Raw genomic sequence first — 23,956 nt, forward strand, 5'->3', positions numbered from 1 at the left:
TGAAAAATGTGAGTTCAAGGAGCCTTGCAAAATTAAAAAAATGGATTGAGCAACCCCTAAACATCAACAATATGTATCCAAAATTTCCCAATATTATTTTTTCATTAAATGGAACCAAATAAAAGGTTGAGAGTTTAAGAAAAAAAAAACTTTTTTTTTAATGCATTTAGTCACACTAATATATATATATATATATATATATATATATATATATATATATATATATATATATATATATATATATATATATATATATATATATATATATATATATATATATACACATTTATATATATATACACATTTATATATATATATATATATATATATATGTGTATATATATATATGTATAAAATTTGGTATAGACATCAGAAAAAATGATGGTTTCCAAGGAGAAAGGGGAAGCTAGAGCAGGAGAAGCATCTGAGGAAGTTATTTACAAAGTTGATGTTCCTGCAAATAGGTAATGGTTTGATATATCAAAATGTTTTCTAGTTTACTCCAGCCTGCTCTATAAAAAGTTAAGCTTTGTTTTTACATATATCTCTACTCCCTCAGTTATTTGATCCATTTAAATTAGTTTTTTTTATTTACTTACAGATATGACCTTCTTTGTTTGGAAGGACTTGCACGAAATTTGTTAGTCTTCCAGCAAAAGTAGGTTTATTAATTTTTATTATTTTTTTAATTTATTACTGTTATGATATTTTTAAATTTAGCAGTTTTTTTTTTATTGAGCTTTTTGTTTTATTTTATTATATTGAACACTTTTAGCCATTTAGAATGGGTCAAAAATGTTCTTTAATTATAATGTAAGACAAAAGTGTTAATTGCGGAAAATACCTCTTGATTTATACATTGATTATAAATCATTAAACTATTCTTTTCAGTTTAAAAAAAGGAAGTTGACTTATAAAGTATATAGACTCATGCACCAATATATACAGTATTTATTTACATTGCATTCTTCTGGACATAAAACAGCAATTTAACTTTTCTGTGCTTAGGCCAGCAAATAATTAACATATATTGAATGCAAGTGCTATTTTTGTTGAATTTTTTTGCTAATTGTTTATAATTAAGTCCAGCTCAAAATGGAGAGAAAAAAAAAAGAATAAGAAATATTTTCCTACATTTTGTTTCTGATCTTGAAAACTAATCTTGAAAGTAACTAAGCTGTTTGTGCTTTAAAAAATGAGTGAATTTGTTATAGAGGTTAAAAAAAACCTCTTTAGAGGTGAAACAAACTTTTTAATATTTCTAAAGAGAAATTATAGTGTCATCTTTGTCATCAAGTCCTGAATAAAATTTTCAAGGCACATTGATTTATTAATAAAAACAAAACAAAAAAAAAACAAAAAAGCAAACAAACAACATAGATTTGAAGGGCCAAGTGGATAAATGTGTCAGATTTGTTGCAGAACTCTAGGAAAAATTTTTTTAAAACAAAAATTTTAATTTTTAAAGCTATACTTTATAAAGTAAATAATCTTATAATACAGCTCTGTTTGTTTTTTAAATTGCAATAATAATAACTATTGCAATTTAAAAAAGAAACAGAGCTGTATTATAAGACTCCTCTTTCAATGTCATTAGTTCCAAAAATATAAAAAGGTTCCTTTAACAACAATTTACTTTTACATCAAATCTGTATCTTATTACCCATGTTTTTTATTTAATAGAGTTTTTAATGCTATGCCCTAAAATGTGTGTATTTATCCTATGGTAATTATATAAGTACCTACATAACTCTTTATACTCTAATTACTTAATCAACTTATCAAAATATCTTTGTACAGAATGAAAATTCCTCATTACAAAACTGTTATTCCAATACGACCACAGCAACTTATTATAGATAAAGCGGTATGTGTTTTTCTGTTTTACATCTCCCACATTAGACTGTAGTTTTCTTTCATATTCATACATTTTTTCTTGAATTAAAAGAATAATAAACTTTTTTATTGAATTTGTTGTACTTACATTTCAGATCTGACAAACTGCATTATAAGTTTTTTGTATATGTATATTCCAGAGCTTAATTTTAGGTTGAAAAAGTGAGACCTTATGCAGTTGGTGCAATACTTAAAAACATAACTTTTACTCAGGTACTTTTATCAAAATATTTAAAAAAAAAGATTTATTTTTAAACTTTTTTTTTTTATATTTATTTTTTAATTTTTTTTAAAATTTATTTACATTAATAGTTTACATCATATAAATAAGTAGGGCTTTTTTTTTTATAATTATTAAAAGCAATAACAGTTGCAATTTGCTAAAGAGAATTATTAGGTTTTACTGGGTCTCAACTCAATTTTTATCTTAGGCTACCTACAATAGTTTTATTGATTTACAAGAAAAGTTGCACCATAATATCTGTCGTAAAAGAACTTTGGTTTCCATGGGAACACATGATTTAGATAAAATAGAAGGTCCTTTTACATACACTGCTAAGCCTCCAAGTGAAATTATGTTCAGAGCACTGAATCAACAAAAAGAAACATCCGCTGTGGAACTGATGGAGTTGTACAAGGTTTTCATTTTATATTTGATTTAAAAGCCAATTGTTGATGCAAAACAAAAAAATAATGATAGAGAGTCATACTGACTATGTTTAGCCAAGAAACATTTCTTTTCGATTTTTAGAAACCTACACTTACTGTTTATGTAAAATACAAACTTACATCATGTTATATTTATATTATTTATATTTTACTTGTATATTAACTCTAAGCAACTGTAATTTTTGGTTTAAACATCTTTTTCCAGAATGATAATCACCTCCGACATTTCCTTCACATTATTGAAAATGAGCCTCTCTATCCTGTTATATATGATAAAAATGGCATAGTCTTGTCAATGCCACCTATTATTAACAGTAGGTATAGTTTCTAGAACCAACTCTCAGTTTAATTTTTTTTACCTCCAGACTATAATTAAAAATAAAATTTATGCAAAATTTGTTTCGTTATTTTTGTTCCCAATTTTAATAGTGATTGTTTATTTCAGGCAATCATTCTAAAATCACTCTTGATACCAAAAATGTGTTCATTGAAATCACGGCTACAGATGAACATAAGGTCTTTTTTAATCTTGTATTTAATTATTCTTTTTTTTTACCATAGTAATTTTTTTTTGCTGTAGCACATGATAGTTTTTGTGCAGAGCATTGGATTTTTCAAATGAACTAAAATAAAGCAATTCTTATTTTGTTTAAAGGCAAAAGTAGTTCTAGATATTCTAACCACATCGTTCAGTTGCTATTGCAAGGACAAGTTCTCGTAAGTATTTTACTTGAAGCAAGTTCTCTTTATGATATTACCTTTAATACGATTGAATATTTTTAATATTCTATATATTCTTGATAAGTTTTATAATAAGATCTGTAACTTACTGCTGTATCTTACGGTTTAATTTAGAGTTGAAGTCATTGATTTACTAAAAGCAGATGGGACGATCATTCAAACTCCAGTTTGTAGAATTTACAGTTTTTCTTTTACAGCTTTAAAACTTTTTCAAATTTTTATTCTGAATGACTCTTTTGTCAAATTGGAGTGTTTTTAAATTATCAACATTTTTTCCTTGTATAATCTTTCTTTTTCAAAGCTACTGGCATATAGAGAAGAAGTTATACATCCAAAGTGGGCCAATAATGTTGTTGGAATAAGGTGAAAATTACAAAAAGTAATGGTACTTTTAAATGAAATAGACTTGAATAATTTTTAATTTTTTTCAATTTAAATGTTTAATGGCATTGAAGTGTGTGAGTGTAATTGGATACCACTAAAATACTTTCTCAGTTATTGAGTTGAGGAGAAAAGCATTATGGAGTTTTTTTTGTGAAGAAGCTACCTCTCAAACCAAAATTTTGTTATAGATTTTTATTTTCAGAATCTGGAGCAGTGCAAATATTTTCAAATGCACTCTTGATCATGATGTTCTTAATGAGAAATAATTTGATTGTTTAAAACTTAGGATTAGTGGTAAAGAAATGGCTGTTCTCCTTAATCGAATGTTTATAAAAAGTGAAATGCTAGCAGATGGTCGATTGAGATGCATAATACCACCCTCTAGAGCTGGTATGTTAAAATGATAATTCTCTTAAAAGTAAAAATAACATTTTAATGATTTTTTTACTACTTGCTGTTTGTTTTAATGTATATGCAGTCTTTAATTTGGTTTTAGAAGCATCTAACTTATCAGACTTAACTTGTATGAATTTTTCAGATATTATTCATGCATGTGATATTTATGAAGATATTGCTATTAGTTATGGCTACAACAACATTCGTAAAAGAATGCCTCACACCTCTACTATTGGATATCAAGTAAGATATAAAAATGATGTTTGATCAAATTTTTTGAAGTTGCTAAAAAATTATTTCTGATAAATTTATGACATTTTTATAAAAATTATGTCTTAATTGGTTGCTAGTTGCCAATAAACAAGCTATGTGATCTGGTGAAAGCAGAAATCGCACAAGCTGGCTTCACTGAAGGATTAACTTTCTGTTTGGTAAGCTTAGTTGTTTTATGTGATATATTCAAATGCATGTTTATGTCAATATGTTTCACACATCTTTCTTTAATTCAGTTTTTAGAAGTGACTAAAAAAAAAAAAATCTTTATTCAACAGTTTTCATTTTATGTTAGTGCTCGAAAGATGATATTTCAGATAAGTTAAATCATCCAGAAGGTTGTAAAGAAGCTGTTCATATTGCAAATCCCAAAACTCTTGAGTTTGAGGTGAGTCTGTTATAATATGCTGGCCTTTACTTTTAAATAGTAACCTGTCTCAATTTTACACAAACATTAATATATGAAGTGTTTAAAAAAAAAACAAATTATACCAGTTTCAATATATGAAGCGTTTTAATGCTAGGAAATGGTCATCAAAGTCTCAATTTGAAAAAAAAGGTTTTTTTGCAACCTTTGAACTAAATGCTAATCTCTTATATATAGTCAACATATTCCTCTTATCTGTTCTATTTTTTTTTTAATTTATCTTACTGGATTTAAATTTATCATTCCATTGTTTATATCAAGATGAGTGTGAATTTATCATCATATTTGTTAAATTATTTTAATAGTACAATTGAAAAGATTTGTTTTAAAACAGACAGAAATTCAAAGACTAAATTTAACTATAGCTACTCCTATAAAACTAAATTTAGATTTTAGATTTTGTATACCAAAGTAGGGGTGTTTTTAGAAAGATTAAAACAAACTTAATAATTTGTTAATAGCTATGCAGTTTTTAAAGGAGTATTATGTCATGGATGGAACAGAAAAACACTTGATTTACCAAAAGACAATGTCTTAATCTACAGTTGTGTGGAAAAATAAAGTTTGGTTTTCATATTCTTATAAGTTCTTAATAGTGCTTCTCCTATAAAAAAAAAATATATATATTTTTACAAATATTGCAATGTTTTGCAATTTACTGTTAAATAACTTAGTTTAACTCAATGTCACTTACAGTGGTTCACTGACAGAATATATCACTAGCGAAAAAAAAATAAATAAAAAGAAGACAATTTCTTAATACAGTCTTTTGAGTTTTCCCAAAAATATTAGGGGAAATTAATAATGAACAAGATGAAAGCTTTTACCAAGACATAAGGTTGATGGAAAAGTGTTGTCAGGGGTTTTGATGTGAATGTATGTTGGCAGGTTATTTTTGAATGTTGTTTTGTGATATTCTATATGAAGTGTACAGTCAGAAGTTCACTTCATGACACTTTTAATGAATAATATTTTTATTACATTGATTTAAATTATTACATTGATTTAAATTATTACATTTATAAAAGACTATTATTCCTAAATATTTAATAGTACTTGTATATTGTAGATAAACTGCCAAGAGTGTAATAGATTGTACATAAACAAACCATGAGATCTAAGTTATGTTCTACCTGACCCCACTCGCCTCCTTTTTCTGAATATGGAAAATTGCACAAAACGTTGCTAAGCAATATGTCAAGAATCTGATATATTACAATTAAACCAATCACAGATTTGTAATCAGCAAGAAAAAAATTATCTTAAAGAAATTAATTGTGTCCGTGATGAGACAAAATCTATTTACCAGTGTTGCTAAACAGTTTTTTTTAATAATAGGTTGCACGCACTACTCTTCTTTCTGGTATGTTGAAAACAGTTGCAAATAATAAAAGTCATCCATTACCAATTAAGGTTTTCGAAATGTCGGATGTGGTGCTGATAGATTCCACAAAAGGTTAGTGAAAAGAATCATTATTTTTCATTTCTTTCTCTATTACTTTCTTTTTTCCTTTTTTTTTCATTAGAAGAATTTTAAAATCTTTACTTTTTTCTCTAAAATTAAATCTCTAAAATTTGTCTCTTTTTTTCTTATTTTTATTTTCAAAGTATGGCTTCCATAATAGAATAATACTGCGCAGCTTCTAAATAAATTTGTCAATATGATTTAAGTAACCAAGAGTTAATGCTAAAATGCAAGCCAAACTCATGTTGCCCTATTTAAAAAAATCTAGAAGTTTACATATAAAACTTTGTTATACAACCAAAAAGAGAAAATAAAGTCTTGCTTTTGGATTCTTACATTGCGTACTTCCAGGGATGGGTTTTGGGCAGACCGCTATCTGAGGTGAGAACCTCTGCCATTCTCTTGTAAAAGAGTTAAAATTAAAAATATTGTACTAAGTTTTAATTACTATTCAAAGAATGTTTACTAATGCTATTGTTTTATGTATGGTATTTTCTTGAAAAGGAGGGCTGTAGATAATCTATTTAAAGATTGATATTAAACAATTTCAAAAATATGCTGAGAGTTGGTTTCGCTCTTTTTAAAAAGTGAAGAAATGTGGATTATCAAGAACTAGTTCATGTGTCCAAGAAATAAAGGTATATAAGCTGCATTCCCAAACAAGAAAATCTTACTTTAGGTTCATCTTGTCTTGAATTTATAGTTAGCGATTGCTATGGCGAACGATCCTTAAAACGAAGCTCATTAAAAGCAGAATTTGAACTTTGCATAAAAAATAAGTGGCTAAATAATATGGTGCTAATGAGCATTGAATGTGTTTTTCTAGGTAAAATAAACTTTTACTAAGCTTATAGACTACTTGGCACATGTCTCAGTCTTATCAAATACTCTATAAATTTTATATGCAAAGGTGCCACCAAAAAGTAAACTGCTAAGTATTATTTTTAAAAACTTAATGGATTATCGTAAAATTTAGTTTGAAACTTTTCTTTTTAAGTTAATTCTAACGTTGTAGAGCCTCAAAGTTTATACTGCCCAGAATCTCACCTTTCTTTAATACGGTCCTGCGCACTTCCATTTGATGATGATGATTTCTTTAATGAGTTTTCCGTGAAAAGTTGCTGTTGCTTTTATTTGTTAGAAATTCGACTGCCTTTATAATTGTACGAAATATACCGATGTTTTTGGTTCTTTACGCTTTTCTTTTTATTCAGCACTTGGGCCTTCAGTATTTTCCGCTTGTTGCTTCTTTCAGCCAGTTTCTTAGGGAGTTTTTTTTTTCTGTCGAGAAGCTCATAATGCTCGTCACTTGTTAATCGATATGGTGGCATATTCTTTTCTCTAACACTTTCTATGATTAACTTTCATTCAATACAATTCAATGCAGTTCAATGCAATTCAATGCAGTTCAATGCAATTCAATGCAATTCAATGCAATTTTGCTGCTAAACTAGGACAATTTTTCTATTTCATCAACATTGACTTGTCCCACTTTAACAAAACAGTGTAATAAAAGCGGAACAGATTAATACAATATGTAGATACACATTAATACAAACCAAAACAATTATAATAACACACCTGGTTCTGCTGACGCGAAGTAGCAAAAAATATATGTAAACGAGGCATGATTTAATTACTAACCAGTTTTGGCGCTTTAGTGTATGAGCTTGAAAAAGAAACTGTTCATCTGTTTCAGTTCAGGATTCAAAACAAACACAAAAAACACAGCAAAGAATATTATTTTTTAATGTTTTATTTTTTTGTCACGCTGTAATAAGTACGTCGTTGTTGCTTATACAAATTTCGTCCTTAACCTAATAACCACAAAGGCGATGTGTCACAAGCGAGGTGCCCCTTTTTTCATAACTTTCCCATTTTACCCTAATTTACCCGTTTTACCTTAATTTACTTGAAATCAACAGGTTTTTTCAGAATATACTTCAATTATGTACAAAAAAAAAAATCGTACTCTTTCGTATCAATAACCTACTCGACATGTCTTCAAAAGTGTTTCTACTTGCAATGCGGTGTTTTTTGTTTCTATTAATCTCGTTGCAGCGTATTAGATCCAATTGAACCGCGTAGGTTAAATAGTTAATTCTATTCTCAGATGTTGGAGCTCGAAACGAACGTCGTCTATGTGCAGTCAACTGTAACAAGACGCCTGGTTTCGAAGTCATACATGGTTTGTTGGATCGTTTAATGACCATCTTAGATATAAAGCCTACTTCAAATAAAGTTGCTAACCCAACAGAAGGTTACCACATCCGGAAATGTGAAGGTTGAAATTTTCTTTAAAAATAAAATTTGATTTTATTTACTCGTGGTTTTGGAAATCAGGAAAAGATTAATACTCTGCATAACAATTTTTTTTTTTAGATTCAGCATTTTTCCCAGGACGCTGCGCCGAAATCGTTTATAACGGTACTGTAATAGGAAAAATGGGTGTGGTGCACCCTGAAGTACTTCATAAGTTTGAAATTGCAAATCCTTGTGCTGCATTTGAACTAAATATGGAGCATTTTTTGTAAAATTTTATGAAAATTGTTCTGTTCACAACTTTTTGTACTAAACTTAATCCGCTTGTATGGTTTGTTAGAGATATTTGCTTGTATTGGGTTGTAGAGATATTTACTGATGCTTGTATGGTTTTGTAGAGATATTTGCTTGTATGGGAGGGTAGAGCTGTTTGCTTAATATAAAAAAATATTAGAAAGTATCTGAATTTTTTTTGAATGGTTTAGCTGATATATATATATATATATATATATATATATATATATATATATATATATATATATATATATATATATATATATATATATATATATATATATATATATATATATATATATATATATATATATATATATATATATATATATATATATATATCAAATTCCATTGCAAAGCGTTTTTATTTCGTTATTAAAGCTTACTAAGAGTAAGCTTTAACCAAAACTTTTGGTTTGAAAATTTTGTATTCAAAACATTAGGCGAATATCATTAAAAATTTGATATTCACCTAGTTTTTGATTACACGTCATCAAGTTCCTTAAGAGTAGCCTCCAGCCTGGCTCTGAATAATTCTAGCTCATCGATTTTTGATTTTAGTTTTAATATCTTCTATTGATTTGTTAATTTCCAATTGCTTCAGGCGGAAGGTTATTTTTTTCTACAATCTTCAAACGATTACGCTATAACACATCGCCATTAACTGTTTTCTTATTGCCAGTTCAATAATGATTTTATTCAGATCAAGAGCTTTGTTTTTTTAGTTTGTTGTTTTCTACAAGTCTTGGTCACATATGCTAATGTAGTAAAAATAGTCATCAGGCAAATAATCTTAGTTCAAAACAAAATATATTGCCGAAGTTTTAAGCTTTTATAAAATTTTCTTTGGCCAATAATGTCTAGAAAACAGCTTGTTAGCGATTTCAGCCGTTGTGTCATTAATTTTTCCTGGTTTTTACAATAAATGTTTTTTATTTGCTTTTAGCAGCCATAATATTGCTGGCAATTATTGATAATCCAAGTGTCTTTAAATAGTTAGATATAATCGACTTCTATTAATAACTTTGTCTCGAAAACTAACATCATTACTGCTCCAGTTAAATTGCCGAGGAGTAGTAAAACCAAATCACTTGGAATAATCTGTTGCTGCCCCGTACATAGGGGGGCAATTTCAATCTGCTTCATCTGTTTACGCAAACTATTGAAGTTTTTCTTTGACCTATACTATAGTCCCATATCCGTTATCGCGAACATCTAACACTATGTTCCGAACTTTTTCATCTTTGGTAACTAAAGTTAACTCAATAACATCGCTAGAAGCTACTTTTGGAATTGTAAAAAACATTTCCGCCTTGACCATAGATCAGCCCATGTCTACTAGTATCTCCTATGGTTTCCTTAATCTGATAGGGAGAAGCAGTAATACGGTTATTACCCCATTTACTGACTTGAGCACGTATTTCTCTTGACTCCTCTTGCGCTTTTGCCGCATAGCAAATAGGAGCAGCAAGAAAAGTAAAATACATCAGTTTATTACCGGCTCCTGTCGTCTTAATAGTGCGAATTCCTTCAAGATAACCAGCTGTTAGCTCAAATTTTAAGCAAATATTGTACTTCTTTTGAACCAAAAACCTGCTTGCCAAAACTTCTATTAAGAATTTCATTTGCAAGTACTTCAAGCTTTTTGCTATTTATTGTCATGTTCACAACAGTAAAATATATCAATAGGTTAAACATCTCATGCTCTTACTCTGCTGAAGCAAAATATTCCCTAAGCTTTCTTAATCAAAGGTAACCAGACAAGGAACTATATTTTACTAATAAATCGCGCTTGTGATCAGCAGTATCAAGTGTCAGATGAAGCATGCCACTTAAAAACAGCATAACTGCTCGTCATGTTCTGCCTTTTAAGTTTGTTGCTGTTTTTTCTGACTCCAATAACTTTAAATATTATTAACCATTTCAGCACTAGTAGCTTGCAACATTGCTTTCTCTGTTCTGACACTGCCCTGTTTTGTTATTTTTTATTGCAGCCGTAAATTTGATGTAATTTTCTGACACCTTGTGCAGAATACCTGTACCAGAATATCTTGTGCACGCTCTTCTACTTTGCAAAGTGTAATCTCATAAGAGCATTTTTCAAATATTTTGCATAAAATTTGTTGTTTCTGCCCAGCCGGGTTATTCATTCCTGAAAATCAGGGTAATTGTTGACTCTAGTTCTAGCTAAATTATATCTTTGTTGTTTTGCTTCGCTAAAACCTGGCCATAAGTCCTGCGTGTTTATGTGCAGTTTAGTGCCTGTAATACGCTCCTGCTGCATTTGCTGCATACTGATCTCGCGAATTAAATCTACAGATTGCTTCCAGGATGAAATACTAAGCTTTGATCAACCATTGCCGCCGTTAATTAAAAGGCAGTTATCCGTATCCATAATCAAAAATGTGGCAGTTTATTTGGTTTTCATATTTGAACTCTGATGTATAAGTTATTACTTTACCTATGCTCACTTCTGCCTTGGCAAATATAATTCAGATTATTGTTTTTGCATTACTATCCTGAATATTTGTGACTATTGATAATATAATACCAACTTCGCCATTGTAGACACCGCTTCCTAAATAATGAAAAGTTTTGGTAAAGACAATTTGTTCATTCCTGCATAATTCCAGTTCTTTGCCTCGGATATTGATGTTCCAATAGGTGCGTTATCTAGAGCGAAAATAGCACAATTGGGCAATCCTGACAATCTGCGATAGTCCCTGGTTTTATCCAAGACCTTGCCAGTTTCTGTAATACTTACCAGGCCACTTAGTTTATCCCTTCCATTATATGCAATCGAGGCAATTACGAGTGAGATCGCCGTGATCTCTAAAAACGAAGTTTGCTAAAATACGCCTTTCGGAATTTTTAACGACTTTTCCTCTGCAAATTTCCACCAACCAGATACTTTACCATGGAAAAATAGGAGCTGTAAATTTTGAATGCCTGCAACTAGCTTACTTCGGAGACTGTTAGAAGGGTATACGATTCTCTCCTAACAGTAGGTGTGAATCTTTAAGAGCGTGCAGGTATCAAACAAAGTTGATTAAAGAAAGTTGACTTTCATTGAATATTGAGTTCAGTTTAAATGTAATCAATTCAAACTCCGATAAAAAGCTCAAGAGGAAAATCCAATTCATCATCAGCAACACACAAAGCAGACACCAGAAAGAAAAAAATACCAGGTAGCTTAATAATCATAGCTAAACTCGACCACCTCTATCAAGAGCATTTTTGAATCCTCAACGGAACGCTCCTTGACTGCAAAAATGCTCTGCAATCTAAGCCAGACATAGCTCAAAAATGCTTGGAAAGATTTACCAGCAAAAAGTAAATTAGTTACATTTTTGTGCAGGAGGCAATCTAACAAAAATTCATTTCTCTAAGTATTTGATTTTATCAAATACTTTTTTTCATTGGTGTTTGGTCGCATTTCTACTGCAGAAATTAGGCTGAATATTAAAGAGCAAAAAATGCGCACCAGGCATTTTATAAGGGTAGGGCGATTAGTTGTTAAAGCTGGCTTAGATCATATTCCTTCTAACACTTTAAAAACTCCCTTAGTGAAAATGAATCAATTAGCGATCAATCACATTTTATCGGTAAAGCAGCTTTTGATTTTGAAGTTAAAGTTAAAAATGCTGTGTTTTTAAAAACAAGCCCAAAAATGCTGAATTTAGAGCTAAAATTAGATCCGTTGGGGCATAAATAGACTTCCTTACGTCTGGAGGGAGTACAGGTGGGATGTTGAATTGGGATCTTTGAAAGGAAGATTATAAGAAATAATTTCTTATGTTAATGCTATTTCATTCAGGAACTAGCTAATTTGGTATTAACTCGAGGTGAATCCAAAATTTATCTAGTCTCAAATATCAAGGAAAATTTAGGCTTTTTAAAACTCTCTGAGCTAAATATGAAATTATGGAATAATTATCAGGCAGAAATACTCTGCTTACTGATAGAAATATTCAATTACGGCTAAAATGGTATTTCTATGAATAGAAAGTCCCTGAATATTACTCTGAAGCGATTAGAATAGAATATAAAAAAGATGAAATAGTTTAATAGGAAATGAACAACCAACAAAACAATTTTGACATAATATTATAACGGAAAATAATTAAATTTACGGAACGACAAAATTATTTGCATAGGTAAAACAGATTTATTTACGGGTTGGAGGGAGGCGTATTACCATAAGTAATCTAAACTTTTCAGTCAATTACCGTGGCTTTCATAAATTTAGACGCACTCATATTTGAGAATGTAAATTTTTAGTTTTTTAAAGATAAAACAATAACGAAAAAAGATTTCGGTTTAGCTTTTTTTCTATTTATTAGATAAATACATACAGAATACAAAATTTTTAAAAAATTTACAAAAAAAATACAAATGCTAAGTAATAATTAGGTACAACTACATGGTATTAAAAAAATAAGACAAAAAAATTGTTCATAAATTTAGACGCACGATAGATTAGGAAGCGTAATTTATGAACCAATCAATATTTTTTGTATCCGCTTTTTGCTTTAATACAACTAAGAACTCTTCTAGGCATAGACTCAACAAGATTTTTGCACATCGCTTCTGGGACCCTATACCAGGTCTCCTTAAGGACGTCCTTCAGCAGGCCAAGTGTGGAAATTTGAACCTTTGCCAATTCACGGTCAATCCAAGCCCAAATGTTTTCAATCGGGTTCAAATCAGGTGAGTATGGAGGCCACAGTATTGTCTTGATATTATTATCGTTGAACCACTCCTTTGCATAGAATGGAGTATGTGTAGTAGCGCCATCTTGTTGAAGTTTCCATGGTTTATCATTGAGCACAAGCAGGTCAATTGATGGAACTAGGTTGTTTTCCGGTACTTCTACGTATATACTGGAGTTGATTCTTCAGGTGTATGTTTGGCACATACCAACACCTTTGTAATTGAAGCATGTCCAGATTCCTCCACTTTGTACAGTCGGTCTAATGTACCTGGCGTAATACTTTTCATTTGCCATTCTTTTGACTGTTATGTTAGATTTGCGATTGATAAGCTCAAATTTACTCTCATCACTCCACATAATATTTTTCCATTGTTCTATTGTCCAATACCTTCTTTCACGACACCATTTTAGTCTCCTTTGTTTATCATATGGACGCAAGAGCGGTTTCTTCAAATTAGAGTAGACTCCAATCTTATATTTGATAAGTGTTCGGCGGACTGTGCTTTGATAAATAGATAAATTTCGCGTTGTATTGAATTCTGTGTTCAATTCTTTGTAACTAATTCTTGGATTAGCTCTGACAGTTCTAAAAAGGGCACTATCGTCCTTTTTGGTGGTTGACAAGGGTCTACCTGGCGTCGTTTTCTCGCTGGCACCACCAGAGTAAAGAAAGTTTTGCTTCGTTGTCCAAACCCTTTTCTCAGAAACTTCAATTAACCTGGCAATCTCTCTATTAATTTTGGTTCATTCTTTGATGAGAACAATAATTTGCCATCTTTCACCTTGAGTGATACGTCTTTTGCCCATTTTTCGCGTCTTTTTAGTGCAAAAGTAACTTAACTTTTGTTTATTTATTAAATAATGATTAATTAATTGCAGGTAACTTATATCTATATAAGGTTTTTTGACAAAATCAATTAATTTAGGCCTATTAATGAGAAATATGGAGAAAAAACTACTAATTAACTATCAATTAACAAGATATAAGACTTTTTTGATTGCGCGTCTAAATTTATGAATAAAATAAAATCAAGCTTATCAATTAACTTTTTTGTGTTAATTGGTATAGAATGAGTAATAAACATCCTGTAAAAAAAATTTTGGTACTCTTTAATAGGGTTTCACTTCCTCTACTAAATTATATATCAAACATAGCGGCAGCGCTTTTATTTTAATTTTATTTTAAGTATTTTCTTACATTTATGTAAAAAAAAAATGAGTGCGTCTAAACTTATGAAAACCACTGTATATCATTAAATATCATAAATGTACAAAATGATAGTATTTTCATCGTTCATATTATCAATCAATAACTCGTTATATTATAGGTAACAGGAATAGTTTTGTTTGCTTTCATCTCATCCTCATCCTTCGCTTTCAACTTATCCAATGAAGTCAAGCTGTAAAATAATTTCTTGTACTATAACATCAAGATATTTCATCTACTTATAGAAGTATTTGTTATATTATTCGTAAAGTAGTGCTACAGCTCTAATTACTCTATAAGGAGTTACAGTTGCAACAGAATGGTCTTTGTCTAGGGCGTTAACTTCAGTTAAAAGTATTGGTATATTGCGCAAATAGAAACATACTAGTTTTTGGTACTGAACATCTTCCTTTTTTTTATTCTTTCTGCAAATGTTTATATGCCAACATGTGCGAGAACGGCTGTACCATCTCGAGTATAAGTTCCCAAAAGTAGTTTTAAAAAGTTACGACATATCATACTACGACGATGAGACAATTTCTAATATGACTGGATGGTTTTGCAGTGCCTTTTATCAAACAAATGTTGTTAGTTTTCTGTAAACTAAAAAGCCAGTGATATAAAATCTGATATTATTATAAGAATACTTTCATTTCTCGATTTGTCATAGGACAAACGTCGAGATTGAGGTTACTTAGTAAAATGAACACAGTGGGTTGCTATAAATGATTCTTCAGATATAATATTCGTATGATGAACATTACGCATCTCAATAATCTCTATCTGACTCTTCTGGCCTACAATTTTATCTATATTATTATATTTCAGATTCCTTATGTAACTTTGTACCTTGTTATAATTATCTGTTTTAAATCGTTCATCTTTTAGTAGAACTTTAAAGAGTATTATTTCTGAGTGCTGCAAAGTGTAAGAGATACTTTGTGCAGCTAATTTTTTTTCCACAGAACTAATGGATTTAATTCTATTCAGGTACGATTCTTCATGACTAAGGTTCATACGCTCTTTTCTAATTAAATTTTTTGCATACATACCATTTAATTCCATATCTACAAAAGAATCTAATAAAGATTGAATATAGAAGTCTTGCAATACCGTATCAAGTAAATACACCTTTATGTCAACACATCCATTTTGCTCTAAAATAGAAGCAATTTCTAAAGCGATAAGACCGCCTAAAGACCAGCCAAATAAATGATAAGATGTTTGAACTGTACTAGACATTACTTCAACTATAAAGGTTAGATAGTACTTTGCTAATTGGTTTAAATTTTGAATTTTATCTTGAGAATATTTATTATAAGAATCAAGACCATAACAACAAAAGAAATCTGAAAGCTTCTCAGAAAGAGAAGAATACACCTCAAAACCAGCAGCAGCTGGATGAATCATAAAAATAAAAGGTTTACCATTGCATTTACAAAGTTTAACTAAAGTTTGATAACTTTCCTTTGTTCGTAACAATCTACTAAGCAAAGATTCAGCCTCCATGAAATTAGTAACATCAACCAATTTTAAATGTGACTTAAAAGCATTATTAATCATACTTAAAAGTCTTGTAGCAAGTATAATATTACCACCCAGCCTAAAGAAGTTATCTCTGATACCAACCACATCTAGGTTAAGTCCTAAGACTTCAGCAAATAAAGAGCATATCTTACGCTCCAGCTCATTTCTTGGAGCTACGTAAGAATCAGCGTCCCCAATAAACTCAGGATTAGGAAGAGCTTTTCTGTCTAGCTTGCCGTTTATGGTAAGAGGAAGAATGTCTAGATGAACAAATGCACTTGAAGTCATGTAATCTGGAAGTTTAGATGAGACGTGATCGCGTAGAGCACTATCTTCAACCTTCCCTCCTGTGATGCTAGTGTAGTAAGCTACTAGATACTTGCTGTTTCTCTCATAAGAAGTTTCATGCTCTTTTGATATAACAACACATTGCTTGATGTCAAAAGAGCATGAAACTTCTTATGAGAGAAACAGCAAGAAAGAACACTCTCAACCTCACCGAGCTCTATCCTGAACCCACGAATCTTCACTTGGAAGTCTGTCCTTCCTATGTATTCTAAGTTAGCATCTGGAAGCCATCTAACAAGGTCACCTGTTTTATAGAGGCGAGAGTGTCTTCCATTTGGTCCGTAGGCGGTGTCATTCTTCTCTTCTTCTGTCTGGAACGAATTTGGAATGAATTTGTGATTGGTAAGTTCTGGGATGTTTAAATAGCCTCTTGCAAGACCTGCTCCTCCTACGTACAGTTCGCTTATGGCACCAACTGGCAGAAGCTGTAAGTTGTTGTTTAAGATGTATGCTTTAAGGTCAGGTAAAACACGCCCAATGCTTGACGTGCTTAATCCTATATCTTGTTCTGTAATTTCTTTATACGTCACATTTACAGTAGTCTCTGTGGTGCCATACAAGTTAACAAGTTTAGGTTTATTATAGCCATACAAATCGACCCAAGGTTTTAACTGAGAAAAATGGACTGCCTCACCACCGAAGATTACATACTTTAGGTCATTTAGTTTGCCATTATCTTTTTTATCTCTATAGTCTTTGGTTATTTTATTAATTGCAACATAAATAAATTGATAGAAAACACCCGGAGTTTGAGTTAGTATAGTAACTTTGTTCCTTCTGTATAATTCATAGAGTGCATGTAAATCTCTAGTTACTCTATAAGAAGGTATAACGAGTTTTCCTCCATAAAACAAGGCTCCCCATATTTCCCAAACAGTGGCGTCAAAGACATAAGAATTGAACAATGTCCAAACATCTTTGTCACTAAATCCGAACCAGTCATCTGTTGCAGTAAATAGTCTTATCACATTACCGTGCAACTGCATGACTCCTTTAGGTTTTCCAGTAGTGCCTGATGTCATTGTTATGTGATGTTACATTGCAATCCGACTCAATGGATAATACTTTAAATAGGTCACTACCATCTATAGGAATTATTGCTGCTTTGGTTCTAATTCTTCTTAATCTCTCCACATACCTCTCATTAGCAACCAACACACCAGAACTTGTATCATCCAGTATGTATCCAATCCTTTCGTCTGGATACTCTGGATCAAGAGGAACGTAAGCTCCACCTGCTTTGAGCACCCCAAGTATTGCTACTATCATTTCCTCACTTTTATCTAGAAGGAGAATTACTAAGGACTCTGCTCTGACGTTGTGATAGTTGATGAGATAGCGCGCTAGTTTGTTTGCTCTTTCATTCAGCTCTCTGTAAGTGAGTTTGACATCTTCGAATATTATGGCGATGTTCTCTGGTGTTTTAGACGCTTGCTCTTCAAACAGTCCATGAATTGTTTCTTTATTTGGGTATGGTTTTTCGGTATTTTTCCATGTTTTTATTAGGATTTGCTCTTCCTCTTTCGTGAGATACTTCAGATCATTAATTTTTAGAGTAGCATTAGCACTACCCTCTTCAAGAATACTTCCAACTTGTTCGAGTATAGTAAGGTAGGTACTTATAAACCTTTTTACAGTGTCTTCTTTATAGAGATTTACTCTGAAGTTGAACGTACCTCTAAGTATATCACTACTATCATCTATAAATTTCTCTATGTCAAACTTAGCTACGCCGTAGATATTGTTTTCATTGTTGCTAGTATCTGGCTTATTTTTTTTCTTTCAGCGCCAAATCCGTGTACGCCAAAGATTACTTGGAAAATTGGATGCCTGCTTGTATCTTTTGGAACTTTTAGCACGTCAACAAGTTTCTCAAAAGGAAGATCTTGGTGTGTTTGCGCATCTGTTACGTCAGATGCTATGCGTTTCAAGAAGCTTGTAATTTTTGAGTTGGTATCAATGCTCGTCCTTAAAATAAGAGTATTTACGAAGAAGCCAATTAAGTTTTCTATTTGAGTGTAGTGCCGATTTGCTACTGGAGTACCTATTACTATATCGTCTTGTCCTGAATAGCTCTGAAGCATTAGATAGTATGACGCTAAGAGAAGATTATATAGACTAACTCCTAAGCTCTTAGCCACCTCTCTTAAAGAGCTGGATAACTCTCTATGTACCTCAAAATGTACACTTTTTCCTTTATAATCAACTTCTAATGGTCATGGATAATCCGTAGGTTTGTGTAGGATATCATAACCTTCTAGTTTATTTTTCCAATAAGTCAATTGCTTTTCTATTACTTCCCTTGTGAAACAATTTTTTTTATTGCACTGCATGGTTTTTATTTTTTTAATTTTTCTTCTTTCGTTATGATGAATTATTTTGTTTACAGGATGCTCTTGGTAATTCGTCTTCAATCTTTCTATAATCAAAGTATAAATTTTTTTGAAATGTTGGTATAGAATTTGTTTGTTTCTATCAAACTTTAATCTGTAGTATAATCAAAAGTTTGTTTCCTTGGTAAGGAGATTTTTTTTTATTCTTGCTTTATTATTCTTTTAGTGCATCTTGATTGATAATAGGTTTCAATACTTCCATTGTGATATAGAAATATTTGAAATGGTTTAATACAAACCTATGAGATGATGTCGTATTTTTATCGCAAATTTTTTTAAAAGCATTTTAAATTAGGGAATGTCCGGGTCCGATTGGAACCGAGCGAAACCCGACCTGAACGGGTATCGGACACAGATAAAAGCTAAAATCAATTTTATTAGACTCCGATTACCCTAACGGGTTGGGTAGGTGAAGCGTTTAATACCCGACCCGACTAAATGTTTCGGATAAATCAAATTTTCTGTACACAAAAGTTATTGACCCTTTCGTTTCCAGATCCTGATAACCTGTTAAAAATTTAATTCCTGAACGGTTGTGTTGGGTATTTTATTCGAAAGTAATTGATAGTTCTAAAACAATTACGAAGGTGGAATATAACCTTAATAATCGTAATAATTACATTTTTACTTTGATTTTTTGCAGTTAAATAAAATTTAGTATAGTTCCTTATGCTATTCTTTCCCGTTATTTGAAAATCTCAACTCTGATTTGATGATACGAATAAGTCAAGATAAGCAAAAATCAGCAAAAATGATCGTAAGCATTATTGTGTGTTTTCAGAAATGTTTCCCTTTTCCGTTTCATGAAATGATGTTAGAAAGGTTGTAAATTTAATATTTTGAAATTAAAATCGGACACGTATACAAGAGCAAAACATTTCGAAAATATTTGCCAGCCAGTCAAGTGTTCTATCATCACAAGGTCTATGTGATGATGATACTAAAAACGAAAAACGAAGTGAACATAAAAAATAAAATCCAACTTTATCTTAAGATCCAGTTGACTTGCCTCCCCATAAATGCAAAGCCGATAAATTAGGCAATAAATTGCCAATTAGTTTAAAGACTTTGCTAAGTACCTGTTAATTTTAAACTAGGTGTAACTGCCTTCAAGCATTGCTTAAAGTTGCAAAGAACTCCAGACAATTTGTTTACCTGGCTTCAAACTACTTGAACTTTTGTTACAAATGTGAGTGAAAAATCATTTTAAAATATTACTAGTCAAAAGTTGCAGTCTATTTTTATTGCAAGTTCCCAATCCACCATCAGACGTACCAATTGTCAAAAGTTACATTTTAAGTTGGTAATATAAATATGTGCTGTAAATGATCTAAAGTAATGCAATCAGTTGCGAATAACTAAATGAAATGCAAGTAATAGGGAATAACTTCGAATAATTCCGAAAATGTAAATAGTTGGTTAATGTATGAATAAGTCTAATTATCTGCCCTTAAAGTCAGTATTTTTGCCCATTAAAGTTAGACATTTTTAAATCTTTTGTAATTTTCAGACCAATAAGCCGACTTCTTGAAGACCAAAATCAAAGAAACTAAATTCAGTCTCCAGATATTGGCCAAGGATCCAGATGAGCTATCATAGAGTTCTTGTCAAGTTTTTTCGGCAAAAGTAGGAAAGAATATTTCGATAATAATCCATTCCCTGTCAACGACAGCCATTGGCACTCACAATTTGGAAGTTTCTCTTTGAGCGTTAAGCAGCTAAAGAAGCAGAAATAAAGTACGATTGGATTAAAAAGAGAACATCTTGCCTATGAAAATGATGTTAAGGCAGTTTTTGCATGGATGGGAAAGCTTATGCAGTTCTGGGTGACAAAACGGAACGTCTATCTACTTCTTTCCAAAGCTTCCTTTGCTATCCTGAGCATTTATGCAAGAGCAGCATCCTTAGCGCTGCCTTCATATCCAAACAGGAGCCAGAGGATAACATCTAGGAAGCCTCTGTTGATGCAATTTACGTTATAGAAAGGTGTCATTAAAGAAGACAAAGAATTTGACGAATATGATTTTTTAAACCTTGGTTCAGGTTTCTTTCAATTTAATTCATGCTTAGGAACTCCTGAAAACAAACAGCACATCTCCAAATTTTAAATACTTTATAATCTGTGAAAGATAATAGTTCAAATTTTTTTCAAATGCTGGTAAAAATAGCGTTTTGCAAAAAAGCGAAAATGCTATATTGCCAGTGTTTTTTCTCTATAATCACTAATGTAACTAATGTATTTAGAAAGTTAACTTTTGGTACCTTAACAGCATTTATTTTCACATCATTTAACCTCTTTCATTAACTCATGTTGTTTAATTAACTGAGTCTATATATACATATATATATATATAGGGGAAAACCTCAATGAATGGGACAGTTTTTGCAAAATGCTTTTTAAACGTAGATAAAATTGTTTAATATATATATTTAAATATGTTTGATAACCACCGACTCTTGCTCAATAATATAGTAAAACAAAAAAATTGGATTTTCATTTGGCTATTGAAAAAAAGAGAGCTTTATTGGAGCATGACATTTGTCCCATTCATTAAGTATATCTCATTGAATGGGACAAACATGAAAGAATTAAAAATAAACGTATTTAATTTAATCATTTTTCAAATTAGTTTATTAATTGTAAATGTAGTTAAATATATAGATACATACATAAAGACCACACAAAAAATATTTTTAACTTTAAACATTTTAACTCTAATTAAATTTCAATCAAAGCAGAACTTTCTCATTTTAGAATATTATATTTAGTTATTTTTGTTTAAGCAATATTTTGCAGTATAAAAGTGTGTAAATAATACCCATTACCCATGGGGATAAAAGTAAGGGACTGCAGCATCCCTCTGCTGAGCTGTAAATAATACTTTGTTCAATTTATTCAATAAGTAGTATTTTGTCCCATTCAATATGCGCATCACTTTATCCAAAAATGATTAGTCACACCAAAAACACCATTAATTAAGCTTGAATGTTTTACTCACTGTAGTACTAGAGACTGTTATCTATTTAAGCATGGAATTTTATTTTCCATAACTTCACAAATTGCTGCAAAATCAGAAAAACACAATATCATCTATTGTAATTGCGGTCATAGAGCAATAGATGGATGAGTCGGTCAGCTGAGTTCTTGTTTCTATCACTCTTTGTTACAGGAATTTGAACATCCTTACATCGATGCTTCTATAAGAATCTGAGTTTGCCCCATTCAATAATCGTCTCATTCATTAAGGTTCTCCCCTGCCTCTTTAATTAGCTCACAGCTTAAATAAATTTAATTTAGCAGCATTTTTAAATTTTAGTTCATCCATTTAACATGCTCTTCCAAAGATGCTATAATTACCGTAAGCAACAACTTTTAGCAAGTTTTAGCGACTTTCAGTGATTTTTGCAGTTTTTGAAAGTCTTTTTGAAACTCGTTTTCGGGTAGTTGATAATTTATCGGTTTCGGTTCTTTGGATGTCGTTGCTCGTTAACCCGTTTGATGATTGGTTATCGGGCTATCAGGTATTGAACAGTTCTATACCCAAAAGGGCTCGAAAAGATTTTTAAATTACCCGTTTGACGGCCGAACTTGACCCGAAAACATTCCCTAGATAGAACGCAGATGAAGTTAGGAATGGGTTTAAATGTGAATGGGTAAAACATGGGAAATAATGGGAAAAAAGCAAAAAAATAAAAATATCATACAGTGACGCTCAATAACTCAATTAGCTGATGAATTGCATAAATAAAGAGAAAAGAAAAATGGTTGTTTAGATAAAATGTGAACTACTCATCCTGTTGATATGTAAACATTCTCCAAATTTATCAAAGAAATAAAATTCTAACTATTGCTGATATGTCCTGGTGAATCTTTAATAAAAATAAAACTGGTAACACTTTCGCGAAAGCGTTTAAGGTTTTGTTTAAGAGAAAGCCAAGTAAAATTTGGGTTGATTTAGGTAAGGAGTTTTATAATAAAGTTATACACAAAGTATTATTGAGATTTTCTCTACCGAAGATGAAGAAAAATTGAGTGTTGTAGAAAGAAACGCAAATGGCAAAACAAGATACATTTAAGATTGAAAAGATATTAAGAAAAACCAAAACAAAGTCTTTAGCAAAATAGATTGGTTATCCATTCTTATCTACCATTATTGAAAAAAGTTATTATTGAAGATCTTGATAACTTAATATAAAGAATGCGAAAAAGAGTACAAACACTGAATTATAATTTATGACTAACTTCCTTATCATTGATTCAAAACCATGCTATTGAGGTGATTTGTTTATTAACACTCATAATTTTTCATTGTTTTTATTGCTAAATAAATTCAAAAAATTGAAACTTACTTTAATAGAATTAAATTTGTATTGTTTTAAACAATACAAATTTAATTCTATTAAAGTAAGTCGGATTCGTCGAAAATCCTTGGTCTAGCCTAACCAGTCACATCAACTTTCTTTTACTTATCAAAGATAACAGCAAGAGAACCAAGTTTTAAGCTTAATTTTATGTAGATAAACATTCTTGATATTTTATGAAAAACCGCGAATGATGAAAGGAAATTGAGATCATTTATTTGACTAATTTAGTAAATATAACTTGAGATATAATAAATAATACAAAATATCAACAAATATTGAAGCTACCTGAAACTCAATAGTTCTACTATAATGCTTTAGTCTGTAGTCTTCCAGTTTATGAATATTAAAAAATTTTCTATCTTGGCTGGCTCTATCAGACACTATAGCCTTTAGTTTAAGTCCAATGTATTCCATTATCAATATATATATATATATATATATCTGTGTCTGTGTGTGTGTGTCTGTGTGTGTGTCTGTGTGTGTATATATATGTATATATATACATATTATATACAATTAAGGATAAATAATGCATAAAATGAATATAAATACAATAAAGAAAAAAATAATTTGTCACACTTTTAAAAAATTTCGC

The 23,956-nt window shown here is 30.7% G+C and overlaps 1 protein-coding gene across 2 annotated transcripts in view; it reads left to right on the forward strand.

The window, feature by feature from the left end:
* The window catches only part of LOC145191085 (phenylalanine--tRNA ligase beta subunit-like), a 144,361-nt gene extending 135,391 nt beyond the window's left edge, over nucleotides 1-8,970 (forward strand). For both annotated transcript variants that reach the window (XM_090066692.1, XM_090066691.1), the window contains 17 exons: nucleotides 367-464; nucleotides 602-658; nucleotides 1,801-1,867; nucleotides 2,050-2,109; nucleotides 2,328-2,534; nucleotides 2,771-2,879; nucleotides 3,011-3,081; nucleotides 3,221-3,282; nucleotides 3,421-3,472; nucleotides 3,608-3,669; nucleotides 3,977-4,080; nucleotides 4,229-4,329; nucleotides 4,437-4,517; nucleotides 4,655-4,747; nucleotides 6,125-6,242; nucleotides 8,365-8,535; nucleotides 8,634-8,970. In XM_090066692.1, the coding sequence (XP_089922818.1) occupies nucleotides 367-464; nucleotides 602-658; nucleotides 1,801-1,867; nucleotides 2,050-2,109; nucleotides 2,328-2,534; nucleotides 2,771-2,879; nucleotides 3,011-3,081; nucleotides 3,221-3,282; nucleotides 3,421-3,472; nucleotides 3,608-3,669; nucleotides 3,977-4,080; nucleotides 4,229-4,329; nucleotides 4,437-4,517; nucleotides 4,655-4,747; nucleotides 6,125-6,242; nucleotides 8,365-8,535; nucleotides 8,634-8,785 (1,665 nt within the window). In that variant the 3' untranslated portion in view covers nucleotides 8,786-8,970. The remainder of the gene's footprint in view (nucleotides 1-366; nucleotides 465-601; nucleotides 659-1,800; nucleotides 1,868-2,049; nucleotides 2,110-2,327; nucleotides 2,535-2,770; nucleotides 2,880-3,010; nucleotides 3,082-3,220; nucleotides 3,283-3,420; nucleotides 3,473-3,607; nucleotides 3,670-3,976; nucleotides 4,081-4,228; nucleotides 4,330-4,436; nucleotides 4,518-4,654; nucleotides 4,748-6,124; nucleotides 6,243-8,364; nucleotides 8,536-8,633) is intronic.
* The last annotated feature ends 14,986 nt before the right edge of the window (nucleotides 8,971-23,956 follow it).

This window comes from Hydra viridissima, unplaced genomic scaffold, assembly GCF_058129835.1.
Source record: "Hydra viridissima isolate aposymbiotic clone 2 unplaced genomic scaffold, HvirCarnegie_v1 scaffold_11, whole genome shotgun sequence".
In the NCBI taxonomy this organism is placed as follows: domain Eukaryota; kingdom Metazoa; phylum Cnidaria; class Hydrozoa; order Anthoathecata; family Hydridae; genus Hydra; species Hydra viridissima.